Here is an 18,409-nt window from a genome sequence, read left to right on the forward strand (position 1 = left end):
TGGAGAACAGAGTCCAGCCTCATGACAAACACACCACAGAAAACATGGCGCTGAACCACAGGAAGTAACACATAGGACAGATTTGAAGGGTTTTTTCCCAGGAAACACAGCACTGACATTCAGCAATGCATGTCTCATTGAGGGAGGCTACAAGGAGCAGCAGAAACAGCCCCTCGAAGTCAGCTTTAGGAGATCAGGGAAGATGAAGAGGAAGGGCACTAGTGATACCTGTGGTCTCCAATAAAGTATCTTGTTAACAGCTGAGTAAAATATACAAAATTTTTATCTTCCCAACAAGTACTTCTCCTCAAAATTAAATTCCAACATGCATTGCACTGAGCGAAGAGATGGCACTTCCTGAGCACATGCCCACTTTTCCACAATTTCACTGCCATGTAGAGAGGAAAGACAAATATCTATTTCTGATCCACTTGCATTCTCTGGGTATTGCTAAGATGGCCTCACTAGGACTGACTCAATCCTAAGGTCTGTTAACAGCTATAGCACAAATGGGGAAATGATCTGCTGTTCCTGGCATGTTTATTCTATTTTCTAGAGAATCAAAGAAGACAACCCTCAGATAAGAGCTATTCCCTGGTCATACACTGTCTTTCCCCAAGCTCAGCACCATGCTTTATTGTCATCACACTTCCTACATGAAATCTGAAAGAGCATGGTTTGATCTATTCCAGAATGCATCTTGAAGTGCTGTTCCACCAAAAAGGCACTTTGTGCTTTGAGAATTACTAAGGGAAAGTGAGTTTACAAATACAAATCATTCCCCTACCCACACACACACCTCTCCAGCATAAGCTGTGAGCATACTGAGAAAAGTTTTTAATTTCATTTCTTTTAGCAACACATCAGCATCCTAAAACCTTCCTTCATTTCTTCATCTGGGGTATTTACAAGTATTGCCATTGTTTCACACACCTCCTTCCTTCTCAGACCAAATGGCTGCTTGATCTCAGGATCAGAGAATTCATGTTGGAGCAGGCCTGTGGGGGTTCCATAATGCTCTACCTTACACAGGACCAGCTATGAGGTCCCAACAGGACTTCATCCACTTTGGCCTTGAAAACCAGTGAGGACAGACATTGCACAACCCCTCTGGGCAACTTGTTCCAGCATCTGACTATCCTCCTTGTTGGAAATTACATCTATCTTGAACCTCATTTCAACTTCCCTTTGTTGTCCCTCATACAGTCACCATACAAAATAGTGAAGCTCTGTCTTCCTGAGAACCTCCTCAAAAGTACCAGGAGGTCTCTATAGGTCTCATCAAATTTTCTCTTCTCCAGGCTGAACAAGCCTAGTTCCCTCAGCATATGACCCTTGTGCTGTACCAGGGCTCTGAGAGCACTGAAAGGCCTTTAAATGCTCTCTTTAAAAGCCTCACATCCACCCCTGCTCTCTGCTCATGGCACCAGGGACCCCATTTTAGCTCTGCCTGTGGCATTCATTGTCTGCCCACCCTGTGTAGTAGCTGTGCCCTGCCTCCAGCCAGGTGTGTGAATCCTGGTCCTGGACCCTGCTGATGCAGACCCTGACCTGAGATAATCACTTCCTTGGGTACTGGCTGCAGTCTGATTTAAATAGTCCTGAGTATTGTCATCTGCCTTCACTTCCAGGGCACAACACTGGTTCATGCTCAGCCTCTTTAAAGCATTCTCATCTCTTTTTGTCATGCATCGATAAATCTAATGACATTCAACACAGAAAACTAACGGGGCATCAGTCATTTGCAAACAGCACAATCCTGAAATATGATAAAAGGGAAAAACTGAGCTGGGCAAAAAATTGCAATTGTAAAACCCAAGTATTGAAAAGCAATTGTAAAACCCAAGTATCTGGGGAATATTAACACACTACTTCTAAGATAAGCAGCCACTTCTGCTCCAGCTCTCTCAGAGTAACACCAAGACAAAGTCTTGGATTCTCTAGTGAAAACTCGCTAGTTTCACTTGTGAAACAAATGTGAAAGTAACTCCTCCAGTCAGTGCTGCTGCCTCAGTGCTGGTTTGCTATTTTAATCTGTGCTCTTCCTGTGTTTCACTTTTCTATTGCAGTTTTTTAGTTTGTGTCTTCGGGGAGACAGGGGTTAAACACTAAAAATACACAGTTGTGATGGAAATACCCTCATGGACAGGCTGAGGTTTGGCATGCTTTGGAAGAAAATAACTTAAAATAGCACAGAAAGCAAAGGCTGTGGGATATGCATCTCTGATAGCTACTTTCTGCTAAAATAACCAAAATAGCTAAGATAACACTAACACTCAGTTAACCCTCTATCCTGCTCAACAGAGATGAACAGGGCCATTCTAACCTCAGAGCTTTGCCTGACTAATGCTAATGACATTGCATTTGTTATATTCTAACCCCAAGGTCTTTTCATGCAGCTTTATTAATGAGAATTAGGTTTAAAGAAAGTGAAGGTACCCAAAACCAAGCATGCCACGAGTCTTACAGCCCAGTTATAGAAAAGGCTTTTTCTGTAGGATATGCAATTTGATCATCACAGGTCTAAAAATATGAAAGGGAAAGATCTGGAGGCAGAAGCTATATTAGCTCCATCAGTTTTCATACTTGGAGCTCAGGAAAAATGTAAAATGGAAGCAAAGGACATAAAACTGCAAGGACAGATTTTTTCCCTGGTGTTGTCTACATCGCATTGATAATTCATCTTTAGACATTCCAAAAGTTATGGAGTGCTAACTTTGTCCCCACATTCCATGCCAACACAACTCATATGAATGCACACTTCAGTGGCTGCTATCCTTTGCAATTGTATACCCTGGCTACAAAGCTTAACAAACAAACCATTAAAACAATTTGTGGCACCTGTTACTAACAACTTTGCTACAGGAACATGTTAAGTTTTGGCTTCCATAGGCAACGTTTAGGCCCATCTATGAATGGGCCAAGAGCTCAAACAAACTCTGTGATTTGACTCTCATGGCTGTTCTAGAGAATATTTAACTTCTACCCAGACAGATCCCAGGTGACTTATGCCCAAGTCTTAAAGTAAGTTCAGTGCGGTCAGGTAGGAAAATCAGGTACCCCATTCCCGTGGTTCAAACCACAGAACTATACAGTGTAAAAGCACAGACCAAAAGAGTTGATAGAAGGATTAAGCAGAGAAATGCAGCTCTTGCAGTCTAATTTTTCCTTAACACAGCATCTCCACAGCTCAGGTCCTCCCCTGCCCATCAGAAATCCATGGAGCTGAAGGCCCTCCCGAGAGGCAAACCTCACAGAGCTCCCACCTCCCACCAGGAGCACGGTGACAGGCAGATATCCCAAGATACAGCAAGAAAAGTTTTCAAAAGCTCCAACAGGAAAAGGCCACGCTGGAGTCAAGTTTTACATAAGAAGGGGGAAGGCAGGAACCGCTGGCACCACGTCCGCGGGCGGCTGCCGCTGTCAGCCCCGGGCAGCCTCTCTCCCCTCACGGGCGCCCTGCGCGCTCCCAGCCCCTCATCACGGGTGCCCGCCGCACCTCCGGGGGTGCGCAAGGCCACAGCAGAGGCAGCCCCCGCCGGCCAGCAGCACTGTCCCAGGGTGCTCTCCCCGGCGGCGGGGACAAATCCATCCCCAGCCGAAGCCATCCGCTCCCGTGCGGGATGGGCACCGCGGGCTCCCCGGCCGAGAGCAGGACAGCGCACGCAGACGCCGCTGGGCTCGACTCATCCCTCTGAACTAACTTTCCTGTTTCCGCAAAAATCACGCAGGCACCGGAGGAGGGGGTGGGGGATTATTGTTTCCAGCAAACACTTCTCGCCCCTACGAGCCACCCGCACCCCTCCCGCAGCCCCATCGCGCCGGGACCCCGCCGCTCCCCAGCATCTCCGGCGGCCGGGCCGGCATCCCGCGACCCCCGTGAGGGGGCAGCCCCCGGCACCCCCGCCCCGGGCCGCTCCGCTCCTGCCACCTCCCCTCTCCCAGGGCCCGGAATGGCCCGCAGGTCCCCGCCGCCCCTCGCCCCCCGCGGCGCCGGGTCTCACCCGCGCGTCCCTGGGCCGGGCCGGATGGGGCCGAGTGCTGGGGGAGCGGCGGAGGTAGGGCAGGACACGGCCCCAGCTCCTGCCAGCGGAAACGGGAGGAGGGGCTCGGACCGGCGTTACCGAGCGGGGAGGAGCTGGGGGCGCTGCCCAGGGGAGGCTCCAGCCCCGCGGAGGAGGGAAGGGAGGGATGGAGGGTGGGAGGGAGCGCTGCCGGCCCGCTCCTCCGGCGCACCCCACCCGCTCCGTCTGCTCCCGCCGGAGCCCCTTTGGCAGGGCTCTGCCTGGAGCCCGCCCCGCTCCCTCTGCCGCCCGCGGTGCCCTCCGGGAAACCTCTGGGGTGGGCGCCAGGAGCATCCCCCGGCACACCCTCCCGCCGGGGCGGGGGGTACCGACCGCCCCCCTCAGCTGCCCCTGCCCCGAGGGACCCGCGGCTGGACGTCCCCTCCGGGCTCAGACAGGCAGGGCTGGTGCCCGTGCCCGCAGGCGGCCCGGAGTGCAGCCCCGACCGCCGCTGCGAGCGGCAACCCCGGGCTGAGAAGCCCACCACGACTGCCAGTGTGTTGCTTTGGCTTCTAGCACAGGGGGAGAGCGTGTCTGAGTGCTCCCCTGAGCTTGCTGCGGTCGCAGCAGGAGTTGTAGACAGGTGTGGGTCGGTGTCTTCTCCCACGTAACAAGTGATAGGACAAGAGGACACAGCATGAAACTGTGCCAGGTGAGGTTTAGATTGGATATTAGAAAGTATTTCTTCGCTGACAGTGTGTTCAAACATTGGAACAGCTTGCTCAGGGAAGTGATGGAGTCACCATTCATGGAAGTATTCAAAAAATGCGTATATATGGTGCTCAGAGACTTGTTGTAGTGGTGGACACAGCAGTCCTGGGTTTATGGCTGGACTCTTGGACATCTTTTCCAATCCTAATGATTCTTATCTGTGGTGCTGTGAGAGACAGGGCCATAAGGGAGATCTTCTGACATCATCTAGAAAGTCCCCACCTGCCTTCCTCTGGGTATCAGTGGAAGTGCAACAAAAACTGAACTAAGTCAATTTCAAACACTTTCCCCAGCAGAAGACTCTCTCAAGTTGTCTTAACAGAGCTGGGGAAAGTTTTGGCATGGACCACTAAGCAAAGTGTTATATGCTGAGGAAACAACCTAGAACTGGGGCAGAGATGCCTACAGAAGGAGAGCAGTGCAGTTATGGACATGGGCCTCCTGAGAGGAACTGTATTTTACAGTATATGAAGAGCAACTCAAGGCTTTACCATAAATGTTTTTGCAGAAAGAAGATCTGTTTCACATTCTGAGGTTCCCTGTGTATTCTCATTTCCATCTCTGGTACTGCTGCTGCTGTCACACTTCTCAGTTCAAGGGGATGTCCACATCAAATATATTCTCTTGTACTTTCCATCACGTCCTAAGTGGATTTTTATAAACTGCTTGTTCAACAGACTCAAAGCATCCTGGTGGCAATGCTGCCAGCAACACAACTGTCATTTGCTGCATGTTTGTTTCTCTCCCTCCCAGAAGAGAAGCATGTGCAGCAGCTCTGTGTTCATCATTTATTTATGTGCAGAAGTACACAAACATTGCTGTGTGTTTACCTTAAAGCAAGCAATGAAGGAAATATATCTTGCAATGCATCAAGAGATAAAGAGATCTGTGGAGAGCACTTCTTTTGGTTCCTTGGTTCCAGGGTCCAAGAAGAGTCCATCTCCTGGATGCTGTAGCTCTAATGCAGCAAATCCCATTAGACCTGAGGACTGAAGGATCTTCATTCCAGAACTGATGCCAATCTTTAGTAAGTTAAACTTTGGAAATAAACAACAACTTCCTGAAAGAGAAGCGGCACAGGAAGTCAGCAGAAAATGAGAACACATTTGACACTTTTGGTGGTGGTGTTATTGTTGGTTGGTTGTTCACTCTAAAAGAGACAGCATTATGTTGTGTTCTTCACCTGTTGCATAAGCAAAGCAGCTTTATACCCAGGTATATGGGATTTCTATAGTTCAAGTCTCAGTAAAAAATCAATATGTGAATTCAAGTCATCATTTTGTGTCTACTTTGGAAAAAAGGTAAAACATGCACAGGAAAAAAACCAAACACATATGGGAGCTTAGTATGAACCTGAGGATTTAGGGAAGAGCTTGAGGATCACTGTGAAACTGAGGACTGGAGTTGCTGATACTGTAGATACACTTTCTACCAAGGAAACTGCATTTATCTGCAGGTCTCTTCTCAATTATGCCATTAAGTTTAGGAAAGTGGTCTGTTGGACCTGTGTTCCAGCTTCAATTAGCCATCTTCTGCATGCAACCAAATCTAATGTGGGGGCACTCTGATGTTGTCCATACAGTGAGGAACAGGAGTTGCACCTCATCAGTATCTTCTCTCAGGCAACCAGCAACAGGACAAGAGGCCACAGTCTTAAGCTGCACCAGGGGAAGGTTAGACTAGGCATTACAAAAATGTTTTTCACAGAAAGAGTGGTTCAGCATTGCAATGGGCTGCCCAGGGAGGTGGTGGAGTCACTGTCCCTGGAGGTATTTAAAAAAATTAGATGTGGCACTTAAATGTCATGCTTTAGTTGATAAGGTGATGTTAGGTCATAGGTTGAACTTGACAGTCTCAAAGGTCTTTTTCAACCTTCATTTTGTGATTTTGTGTACCTGAATCCATGGCATATGACCACCAAACCTGAAGGCCAAATGCAGCTTCTGAGAATAGCTTTGAGTAGCTGCATTTGAGGCATCTAGAAAAGGATGCTCTCCAGTGTAATTCACAGGATGTACCCCGTCTACTGTAATAGCAAGTCTGTGGCTTTGGTCCCAGCCACCAATTTCTGATGAAATCATAATATGGCAACAGAGCTGAGTGCTGTGGGGAAATTAAGGAGGTTAAAAATCAAAGTCTTTGCTTCTCTTTTTGACAGAAAGAGATCATTCACCTAAACTTTCTAACTTTGCTTATATTCATTTTCTTTCCATCCAGCAATTGCTGTATTTTGCACCTCAAGGAGATGAGGGGGGTGCTTTTCCCTAAAGATGCTGTATTAGTTTTCCTCAGAATGAGCACCAGTACTTTTGTGGCTCATGTAAGAGGCCAAAATTGTATGGCCTGTTAAATGAGAGGAGTCAAGATTTGGAGTCTTGACTAATTGCTGAACCAGCAGGCAAACATGGCTTCCATGGCTGACCCATGGCAAACATGGTAGTAGGTCTGGATCTGGTGTCCAAGAGGACTGGGACTGCACCACAGTCTGTGAAGTTATGGACAGAGCTGTGGTCAACCTAAGCTTCTGGCTAGTCTTCCCTCATAGAGAGTAGCCCTGATCTTGCCATTTCAGTACAAGCATGCAAGTTGTCTGCTGCCTTCCTGCTTGGCTTTGATGTAGACTCTGCTTGCAGGATTGGTGAAACAGCATGACCCCCTGGCAGCTTCTTGAAGGGCTCAGCATGTGTTCTTCCTGCCCCTTCTACAGCTCTACAGCAAGTTTGAGGGTGTTCTCACCTGTCTGAATTAGTTCTTATTCTTTGCTGTAACCACACAAGATCTTCAACTCCTTCATCTGGTCCAAGATGTCAAAGAAGCAAGACAAAAATGAGCTGGGTAATGGGAAGAAAATGACACTGGGAAACCATTGCACCAAAGGCTAAAGCATGCGTGTTATACTCAAGGAAATAATGATCCTTGGATCTAGATATTGAAGTAGAAGGAGATTTAAATTCAATCCCTACCTTTGTCTCTAGGCCCACCAACATGTTGTCTTTGTTGGCAATGTCAGCTTAAGAAGTTCCCACCCCCTCACCACAAATACATGAGTGAATTCAAATGAACTTGTCTTACCTGAAGTGTTCCTTTTGGCTTTGAAGTGCAGATGAAGGGAGGGCTCCTGACTTGCCTAGTTCTGTGTTGCTCAGACCCATGGTCTGTCTTATCTCAGAAGACTATCAGTAAGTGGAATCATTTTAGTAATTCAGTTTGACATGATTCCACAAGCAGATGTAGCTGCACAAATGAGGGCTGATAAACTGAAGCATGTACATTAGAAAAAAAGGGAATCAGTGAAATTGAAAGCTTTTAAGTGCTTTGTTATAAAGAAAACATGGATATTTAGATCTGTTTTGGATATTTAGATCTGGTCTGTCACTTTACCTTCTAAGGTCTCAGTGTTGTGGCTGTAAAGTGATCAGGGGAATCAGCTTTTAATGTTTCGTCTTTGATTTTACAGCAAGTTCTTACAGGTTAAGTTAATAATTCTGGTATTTCTGCCCCAACAGAAATTAAACTTGTAAGACACTCTGATATCCTCACTTGTTGTCAGTTCTTTAGACTTCAGTTAGCCTTTCTTCTTGAATCTATGTCTTTTTTTACATATGCTGCTATTTTGTGTTTGCTTTGCTTTATTTTTAGCAAAATTGCAGCTGGCTCTTAGTTTGATGCACTGTCTGGATTTCTTCTGGTGAAATTCCAAGAAAGGAAGCCTTGGGTACAGAGAGCTACAGTCCTTCCAGTCTTTGAAGTATTTTTGCATGGATCTTACCCATTCTGCAAGGGGACAGAAGCTTTTTAGTCCAGATCAAAATTTCCAGTACTCCTTTTGCCTCTTCACTTTAGTAAATCTTCTTTATCTCTTGGCCTACATAAAAGTGAGGTCTCCTAGACACACAAATTTTCTTTTCCTTTCTCCACTGAGTTTCAAAGGCAGGTAGATGTCCTCTTGCTAACCCTGGTTATTGACACCAGGGAGCTGTGAACTCCAAGAGCAAGCATAGAAAGGAATACTACCAGAGAAGAATCTTCCACTGGTATTAAGTTGAAGATAAACCCTGCATAAGTGTCCCAAAATCAACTGTGCAAAGATTTCCTCTGTCCCTCAGCCTGTTGGTTCATGTTTACTGCCTTGATAACATCTATAACTTGCTTAATGTGGTTTTATTAATGATCAACTAATGGACTAAGTGAACTTCTAGGGCTCATCTTCTTCAGGGACTGACTTCCAGAGGGTCTGCTGTTGTGATGTAACTCAGCAGTGAAAGCATGCAAGGCACCAAGCTCATGTTTGCAGGAGAGTACTAATACACATCATAAGGAATTTTCCATTGCTGGGGACTTTCTCTGCCCTTTCTCTGTACAGGCTTCATTTCAAAACATTGGCCAAGAATACTTTTCCCAAGGGTCAGTCTTTTTTCTTATTAGCGAGGTTTTATTTGATTTGTTGCCTGCTCCACACATGGTTCAGAGATCAGGAAGGAGATTGCACAGGGCTGAAGCAGGCAGGTGCATGCATTACCAATGGACTGTAGACAGCTGGTGCCATTCATACCTATGTGGCCAGCTGGAGGGGATGCCTGGTTTGCAGAGATTTAGTTAATTCAGTCCTGGGTGGCTTGGTCACCTGGCTGGGACTAGCAATAACGCCCAATGGAAGGGCGAGGGCAGCTTGTGCTTGTATGGATTTTTCATGTGTAGCACAGAGTAGCAGGTATTTCAAGATGCTTTGTCTTCTAGGTGTTTAAAGTACTTGGCTCATCTTTCTCCAAGCTTGACTGATTCTGGTTTCCAGCCATGCAGATCTTAAGGAAAGCTGTTGGCATCTGTGTGTCGGTATTACTGTTTGGAAGTCCGTTCTTGAAGATATTTCTTTGTCTTGGAGAGAGCATGCACAGCAGGATCTTGGTGCAGATTTTGCTTAATAGGTGCAAGCAAATTTTTTGTTCTTGACCATCCACTTTTGGCTCCTGCACAGAGGTGGTTAACAGCATTAGCCCTGCAAGATCCTTAAAAGTAGCCTCTGAGAATGCAGCGTCTACAAGATTGGGGGGGAAAAAATATCACTTTTCCCATGACAGGAAACAAACCATCCTTCTCCGTCTCTGACTTCATGGCATTATCTTTGCTATCCTCCTTACCCTTATCCTTTCCTTCCCATGCTTCAAAGCACAGGGTCTGCCTGGTGAAGACTCATGCCTGTCAGGGACCTCACACGTGCAAATGGAAACCCACACTTTTACAGTTAAAACAGATCGACTGGCATGCAGCTGCTTAATGAGGAAGTAAGTCAATTAGTCCCTCTTCCACATTAAATTGATTGTCCAGACCACACGACTCTCCCTGGCCACCCAATAAATCTCCTGTTCACCCTCTGCCAGAGCATCATGCAAACCACCTCTTCCCTCAGAGCAACATGAATAGCTGCATCTTTCCCCCACATCAGCAGCATTGTGGAGACCAAGATTATTGCCTCTCAGTGACTCCTCTCTGAATAGACAACCTCAGTTTACAAGTAAAGCAGAGAGGCTGTGTTTGATTGCCTTGGAAACGCAGAAAGCTAAGCAGTTTTCACTCTTCCCTCTCATTCTTTTCCTCCAGTTTGCTCACCAAATGACATCCTGTGCAATACTTGTGCATCTCATTGTCTGCAACTAACAGGTGGAATAATTTGACCTCTGTAAACAATTATTTTGCTGGTGCACAAGAGCACAGACTGGCTCACTGAGCATTGGTAGCTGTGCAGGGAGAAAAGAAGCAAAAGCAGCAAGAATTATTTTAGTCTGTCAAGTTATCAGACTTGATACATAGAGGAAATCTACTGGGCAAGACAACATGATTTAACATACCCAATTTTCTAAGCATAATTTTATTTAAAACGCACGAGAAAGATTGGTCTCTCACTGTCATGCATGGAAGAGAGGGAAGAAGAAACAAGCCTCTAACAGAAGAAACAGTCTCTAACAGAGCAAGGCTGAATGAGCCTGTGACTGCCCAATTGCTGATGTGGCCAGGCAGCTGTGCAGGATATATGTGCAACCTCTACACACAGGCACATGACTGTGTATGTCTAACTGACACCTATATAAATGTATGGTAACCAGGTCTGGGCATGTGTTGGCTTTCAAATGAATGTAAATGAGTGCACACACTCTGACCAGGTGTAGCATGAACATTTTCAACCTGTCCATATGTGATCAGAGTTGTGGAAGCTGCTGCCATTGCCACTGCCCCACATGTATGCTCAGGTGCACACACTCCTTTTATGTGTGTAATCACACCCTGGGTGTGCACTGTGGGAAATGCTTTTCACAGGATGCTGATTGTGGTAAGACCCTAAAGCAGTCATTTGCCTGTTTCCTTGACTCCAAATCTTTTTCCCATTTGCACAAACCTGGAGATGGACACTTCACTCTATCAATCACAAGCCAGCTCAGAGGTACTTTTCTGAAAATACACAATATCTGCAGTTTATTTTTCAGTTTGGTTGGGGGGGGGGGGGGGCAGGGGTTGTTCAAGCACAGACTTTTTTCTTAGACATGCATTCCATGGACAACTCAGGGCAGAGAGTCTCTAGTCCTTCACCAGCCGGTAGATGTGATGTTGGGCACCATGGTCACTAGTTGATACTTCAAAAACATATGCTATGCACAGCAAGGTCTCCTGTGTGTCCCTGTTTGTCACGACCTAGACAGAAAAGGAGAAGAAGCTGAAATGGCAACTGCTATTTCTCTGCTTACGTATTCCAACACATTTAACACAAAGCAGAAAGTCAGTAATAGACAAAGAACAGAGAAGTGCAGGATCGATACACATCTTAGCCCACAGACCACAGTACTTTTGCATCCTCAGAACTACAATGCAGTGAAGAGACAGGGAGATGACAAAAAGTTCACTGTGACCAAGCAGTGATCACATCAGTGGAAGCAGGTTCTCTACTTCCCACCCCTGATGTTGAAGATTTCAGCAGAGTGAAAGTGTTTCACTCTGAAAAAAAAGCTCTTCTTCCTCTGTTTGTTGGGTATAGAGGGGCCCCCTCCTGTGGCACACCCACTTCTGATCACACAAATATTGATACATCACAACCACAGACAGTTGTTTTCCTTCATCTGCTCCTGCTTGTCAATGGTAGACACAGAACACCAGGATTAGAGAGTATAACTCCTGTTACAGGAGACTTACAGATTTGACTCCATTACACCTCCCATTCCACACACTGTAGATGTTAGGAGAAGGATGGCTGCTACACTCATGCATTCTTATAGAAGCTCCTTTTTTCCCATTTTTTTTCTATGGCCCCTCAGGACCCTTTAGCGTCTCTACAACGTGACTCTGTCAGCAGCATGGTGAAGGAGCAGTGTTGTCCTAGTTTCTGCAGCATGCACTAGGTGGCAGAGACAAGAGAAATATTGCTCTCAGAATTCCTAGTTCAGCCTCCCTCTCTCTGTCACTGCACAGCTTTTCACATTCTTGTCACCTGAGTTTGTGCCATAGCTAAAGTTCTCTCCCGCTGGAGAACACAGATTTTTATCAGCAGCAGCACAAGCTCAACTGCAGAAGAAAACCATTCCAGCTGGAGGCTTGAACTGTACCAAAGCCCAACTGTTCTTGTGAAAACAGGAAGAAAATAGCTGTTTTCAAAATTTCCTATTAATTTTAGCAGTCTGGTTTTGGTCTGTTTTCTTTTCTTACTTCATGATTGGATTTGCAGTTGAAGTCCTTTCTTCTGCAAGATGTGGTGAGTTATACACATCCAGGTGTGCTAAGGCACCAGGCCCTTTTCTGAAAAACGGGCTCTGAAATCTTGGGAAATCTAGATCCAGAGAAATGTGCCAAGCAAGATAAATGACGCTTATAGGATTAGGGGTATTCTAAGCTTATAAAAGGGTTTATAAAAAAAATGTAATTAGACTTGGCTCAAAGGCAGTAGTGGGGACTGAGGACTACCAACATGCCTTACATTTTGTGTTTTTCATCTCCGCAGTGGGGAGTGGGAAATGCCCATGCTGCTGCTCAGGGAGCAGCACTTTCATCTTGCACAGCACTGCAAGGTAGTGTGTGCCAGCCACCACGTGGGACATGCCTTCAGTGCCAGAAGATAAGGGAAGGACAAGAGATTTCTCAAAACATAAAGCCCCTGAGGAAGTATAACCATGTGACAGGTTTTTTCTTAGAATTTATAGGAAATGCTGGCTGGCCTGACTGAGGAATGAAACATGCAGAAGGCAACTACAATGTTCCCCAGTATGGACTACAGCACACAAGTCTTCCTTCTCTCTGTCTCTGCCCCTCTCATGCTTTTGCTCATCTAAAAGAACTCTCAGCATTTATACTCATTTCTTCCAGATGTTTAAGATCTTAATACAAGCATGAAAGAGTAAACTTAATGCCCTATGATGTATATTATTAACCTTGAATTTTATAGCTGATGTGTCTGAGCCACAGAGCAGTGAAACGAGTTGCCTGCAGTTATCAAAGATCTTCAGAGAATGGAATGAAAACTACTTTGATTTCCAGTCTTTCATACAGCCACCAGCATCTCTTCTACTTACCCAGCCTCACGTTCTCTGGGCAAAGATCTGTGATGCCTCTTACAGAGGTGAACACAGAATTCAGTCCATTAGAAAAATACACGTTTTAAGCTGTGTGCCCTCTTCCCAAATTTACGCTGCTGCATCTGAGCCTGGAAAGGCTCCCAGTATAACAAAACACTAATGGAAATCTAATTGCTGTAGCCTTGTAATCCTGACCTATCTAGAGGTTGCAGTGATTCAGAAGGTGTCACAGAGTTTCCCCACAACTCCTTTGCATGTCTCCATATTCTGTACAGGTCACGGGTGGTCCTGAGGAAACAACTTTCCCCCCTAATATGGTCAGTGAAGAACTCTTTCCACAGAAAAATTTTATAGCCACTCAACAATACCCTTATGGGTTTTTTTACCTTGCAAAAAGGGCCAGGGCACAGAAAGCACCTCAATATTTGTGAAACAGTGGAATGAGCATTTCCTTCACTGACTTTTTCATTATTCTCCTTCCTTTGTCTCTCTGCCTCATGAGCTCTCCCTTTATTTTTCTTTTTATCTCTCTCTTACCCAGGTCTCTCAAATTCTTTTGCTGCTCCTCTGCATGAGTTACCATCTCTAGAGCTCCATAAATGGTCTTGAAGTGCAATACACATGAAAGAAATTAAGTTCAATTAGATGCTGAGCTATAAAAGGAAATCTGCTTTGACTCTCAACAGTGAACTCCTGCATGGTGCTTACATGTTGCCAAGTTGCAACGAAAACAGCTGAAATCCCTACCTGTAAGATAGTGAAGTTCTCCAGCACACTGTTCATCATATACTTCTCGGGAAGGTGCTTGAGTTTGTGGATGAAGTTGATCATGTATTCGCAGAGAGGGGAGCGGTGGATGCGGTAGGAGTAGTGTCCGTTCTCATAGCGTGCATACTCTGTCTGCAGGGAAAAACAGAGAAGGGCACGTGGGGCTGTGCTGCCACACCAGTGGCACTATCACAAAAAGGCACTCAGAACAGAAAAATTACAGTGGCACTTTTAAATAATTTTATGAACAGTGACCACAGTACTTTGCACCAAGGTCAGTCCCCTTGAATCCTCCACGTTCTTTAGCTTGATTTCTTGTTTTCTTGAGAATGGTGGGTTCCAGCTTCTGAGGAGCAAACCCTCAAGGCACTGTGAAAGGTAACTAAGAGGAACAGACCGATTGACACCTACACTCCCGTCTGCATCTCTACTGGAAAAGTACTAAGTGTGAATAAACTGAAAAAGTTAATAACTACTGCTTTAGCAAGACCAGGAAGTAATGATAGTAATACTATACTCAGGATGCTTTATAGTTAAAAAGACTAAAGCCTTCTGGGATCTGTGTGAGAGAACATAGAATTTATGCCCCCCACTTAAAAAGGGGTCTGGCCAATGATACACAGAGGGATTTTTTTTCTCACATTCCCACCTTGGTTCCTGCATATTTTATCTGTCTTTGAAGAGAAACTGAAGCCATATTCTATGATTTCAGAGCAGACCCTTAAATGCCTGTAACCTTCTTTCACCCCAGAGGCTTGGTCTTCTTTCATGTGCATCATGACACTTCCCTTTAGCCCCTCTGTCCCTCTGCAAATACTTAACTTCAGGCATGCCTATCATGTGGCTGGAAATGGGTTTTGGGGAAGGATGCACCTTGAACTGACTGCTGACATGAGAACAGCTGGTGTTCTGCACATAGATGCTTCTGCATCCTGAGGTTCCTTAAGAAACAGGGCAGCAGCAGGCATGTCAAAGCAGCTCTCTTAGCAGCTGAATGTGGCATCAAAAAGAATTTCTTCAATGCCAGTTCTATGCATAACCCAATTATTTGCAGTTGCTCAAGCTGTAAGCGTATAAGCTCTAGATCTAACCAAGCTGTAAGGCTATAGTCTGTAAATTATTGCAGTCTAATTAATATCTATAGTTTATAAATGATCTGTTTAAAAACACTGGTGAGACTGAGGTGTTGCTTATATGTTTTCACATTTCTGGACTACAAAACACATCTATATTCCCTAGCTTTCCTTTGCTTCCCAAAAAACCCCAGAGAATCAGCAGAGCTAAGAGTCATATGTTTTTACATCTCCTCAGAAACTGAGATTTAAGGGAAAAGTAGCAAACACTAGCAGATCTTCAGTGAAATCCTAAGATAAGCATTTTGCAGGCTGAGTGATCTTATATCTATGGCATCCATCTCCCTGACAAGAAGCATGAGATATATTTTGCCTTGAGATACAAAGGCAGGATGCAAATACTTGACGTGACAAAACGGCAGCCAGAGGGAATCTTGCACCCAAGTGTCTACTCCTTACCTCTACTTTCTCTACCACCTGCTTTCCAAAGGAACACACTTTGGTGGAACAGGTAATGACCATGTTTTCTGGGCTCTCATACTGGCTGGAAACACCATAGAAAGATCTGGATTCATCTTCAATATTGGTATTCAAATCAGCCTGTCAAAAAGAAGAGCAATAAAAATTCAGATGGTTATCAATAGATGGTTGTGGCATTTTCTCACCATTACCTTACATAGCCAGGATAGTGAAGTATTGGGAGTGTCCCCAGCTCCTTAAGCAGACCGATGTGCATTGAGGAAGCAGGAGAAATCTGAAGAGCACTGAATAAAATCCTATTTCCACTTCAAAAAATGGTGTGGTTTGCATACACATTGGGGAAATCTGGTGGAATATCTTCCTAACATGAAAAACATATGACACGGCTTGGAGGTACTCACTGTGCAGAGCACACTGCAGAATCATAGCAGTGCAACAGACAGGCTAGACTAGGCTGACTCTCCAGGAAGGAAAAAAATAGTAAAGCAACAGCAAAAAAGTTTTTCCACCCTAAGAACATAGGTAAGGGAAAAGAGACAGCAGGGAAAAGGAATGTGTGAGTACACACACACATCAGGCTCAGGTACTACAAATGTAAATAAGACAGGATGCAACATAAGGAATGTAGGTTACTGATGGATCTGGCCCAGTGACACCTGAATTCAAACCCATCTCCAGTAGCAGCCACAGTTTTCAAATGTGGGTGCCTAAGGCTGGCCAACTGAAGCCTCCTGTTGGGACAGAACTCCTAAAAATCCTCGCTGTCTGAAGCTTCCACCAGGGGTCATTCCAACTGCAGTTATGAAACAAGTGGCGGTTCCCTTAAGCTCTAGAAACACTACGGGTGTGTGGGAATGCCCAGCTCAGCTCCCTCCCCTTCAAAACTAAAAGGGCAGAGCTCCTCTGTGCTCCACAAGCCCATGTGCTACTTCACATCAGCCTAAAAGCAAGGATCACTTCCCATAGGCTGCTCCAGAGCATTTTATTCTTCCAGCTGATCTAAGGGAAGAGAAAACTGCAGAAAATGTATTCTAGCTACAGTGGGACTAAGACAGCATTAGATGCCATTCTAGCAGGGTTTTCTTAACCAATGTCAGTGAAGAGATTTTTATTTGAGATCTAGAGCAGCACTATGGTCAAGCAATGTGGTAGAACTGGACCACCACAATAATGAATGCCCCTCTTTCTTTGCCATGCAAAATACCTGCCTCTTAAGTGCCATGAGGTAATAAATACCGTTAGCTTAGTTATCTTAAGGAGCAGCTTCACAAAAGGTTTAGGTCAGTCTAGAAAGTGACAGTCAAGTTTTCTGTCTTTCTGTAGACACGTGAGCTTGCTGCTGCCTTTGTGGCATCACAAAAGATAAGACCCACAAAGAAAGCCTATTTTCATAGCAACACATACTTGGATTGGCTTGAGTGTCTTGAGAAATTGTACCTCATTTGTAGTTTGATGATACCAGGCTGGTCCTGACCCCAAGAGAGAGCAGTCTCAGTCTTCCAGAACAGTTTGTGCTTCCCCATTCCTGCTGTACTGACACACATCTCTGTAGCTGTATTACAAGGCTCACTGAGGAATTGCTCAGTTAGTTCTCAGTGGGGTCAGTTCCCTGGCCTGATTCAGAAACACCTGTGTGTGTTCAAACAAAGAATGCGTTGGGAGGATGGGAAGCAACAGGGATAGCAGAAGGCAGGACAGCTTATTCTAGTGTATTGTTATGGCCATGCTGAAGACCTTGGTATTAAATAACTGTAGCAGCTACTTTCTTTGTACCACAAATGCACCTGTATTAGAGAATAGTGGTATTACTCCATTCTGGTTTAGGTTTTTATTAAGTTACTGTAACACTGTACTTTAATACTGTAATATTCACATCCATGTCAATGAATCAACTGTATTGTTTATTTCACCCACACTCCAACTGTCTGAATAAAGATTAACTTCTTCCCTTGTCCAGAGAGGAGCTAGACTAGGAGTCCTTCACAATATTTTTCTGCTATTTCCCTTGGGAGTAATAAACACAATGTATGGACTTGATTCCGCTCTTCCAAAGAAATTCTCCCACTGAGTCAAAAAGAACAAAGGGTCAAGGCTACAGAGGCTTGGTCAGGCCACTGCTACATAAACACTTGCAGAACCAGACAAACATTTTCAGGGTCTCACTAGTAAAGTTAAGGTTACATTCTCCAAAAGACTCACTGGTAAAATTTAAAAATAAATACACTCAATACAAGGCAAAGCAGAAAGGTGCTAGTTCCACTTCATGAGAAAAGCTTCACTAGCCCTAAGAAGCCACTCTAGGTGCTCCCACAGTTTGACAAGCCTCCCATCACAAGGCCAGACTAGAATTTCGCAGCTAATTAACATCTAATTAATCAACATTAACGGCAAAACTACAGTAATACTATTTGAATTAAGGAGTTGTCACCATTCACTGACATTATGTACAATCAGTACCTGGAAGCCCTGTTGCAGTGGAGCAGCGGGATCATGTTGGAACTCCCTCACATTTACACTGCACATTTTACTCTAAAGCTTGTCCCATATTATGGGCTAGGACAGTCAGACATGGAGTGACCAGTCACCAGGAGCTGTGTACCCACCTCCTGTCACCTTACAGATCTCATAAACATACATACAGGGAGTTTCAGCAACTCCAGGGAATGACAGTAGCAGTTTGCTGAGAGCTTCAGCTCATGTTTGCAGAATGCTGGAGCACCCCAGACACTGCTGGCCTTACAGTTACAGCTTTTTCACCTAT

At 45.1% G+C, this 18,409-nt stretch overlaps 2 protein-coding genes across 3 annotated transcripts in view; both read right to left on the bottom strand.

The window, feature by feature from the left end:
* TSPAN9 (tetraspanin 9) overlaps window positions 1-4,091 on the bottom strand; it is a 167,175-nt gene extending 163,084 nt beyond the window's left edge. The window contains exon 1 of one of the 2 annotated variants that reach the window (XM_066572248.1): window positions 4,005-4,091. The gene's annotated coding sequence lies outside the window, so the exon portion shown is untranslated. The remainder of the gene's footprint in view (window positions 1-4,004) is intronic. The other variant, XM_066572249.1, reaches the window with a different exon arrangement.
* A 7,180-nt stretch (window positions 4,092-11,271) lies between these two features.
* The window catches only part of TEAD4 (TEA domain transcription factor 4), a 36,648-nt gene continuing 29,510 nt past the window's right edge, over window positions 11,272-18,409 (bottom strand). Inside the window, exons 9-11 of the mRNA XM_066570000.1 lie at window positions 15,628-15,768; window positions 14,075-14,227; window positions 11,272-11,459 (exon numbers count right to left, since the gene is read on the bottom strand). Of these exons, the coding sequence (XP_066426097.1) occupies window positions 11,346-11,459; window positions 14,075-14,227; window positions 15,628-15,768 (408 nt within the window). The 3' untranslated portion in view covers window positions 11,272-11,345. The remainder of the gene's footprint in view (window positions 11,460-14,074; window positions 14,228-15,627; window positions 15,769-18,409) is intronic.

The sequence above is a fragment of the Molothrus aeneus genome, chromosome 2 (assembly GCF_037042795.1).
Source record: "Molothrus aeneus isolate 106 chromosome 2, BPBGC_Maene_1.0, whole genome shotgun sequence".
Lineage (NCBI taxonomy): Eukaryota > Metazoa > Chordata > Aves > Passeriformes > Icteridae > Molothrus > Molothrus aeneus.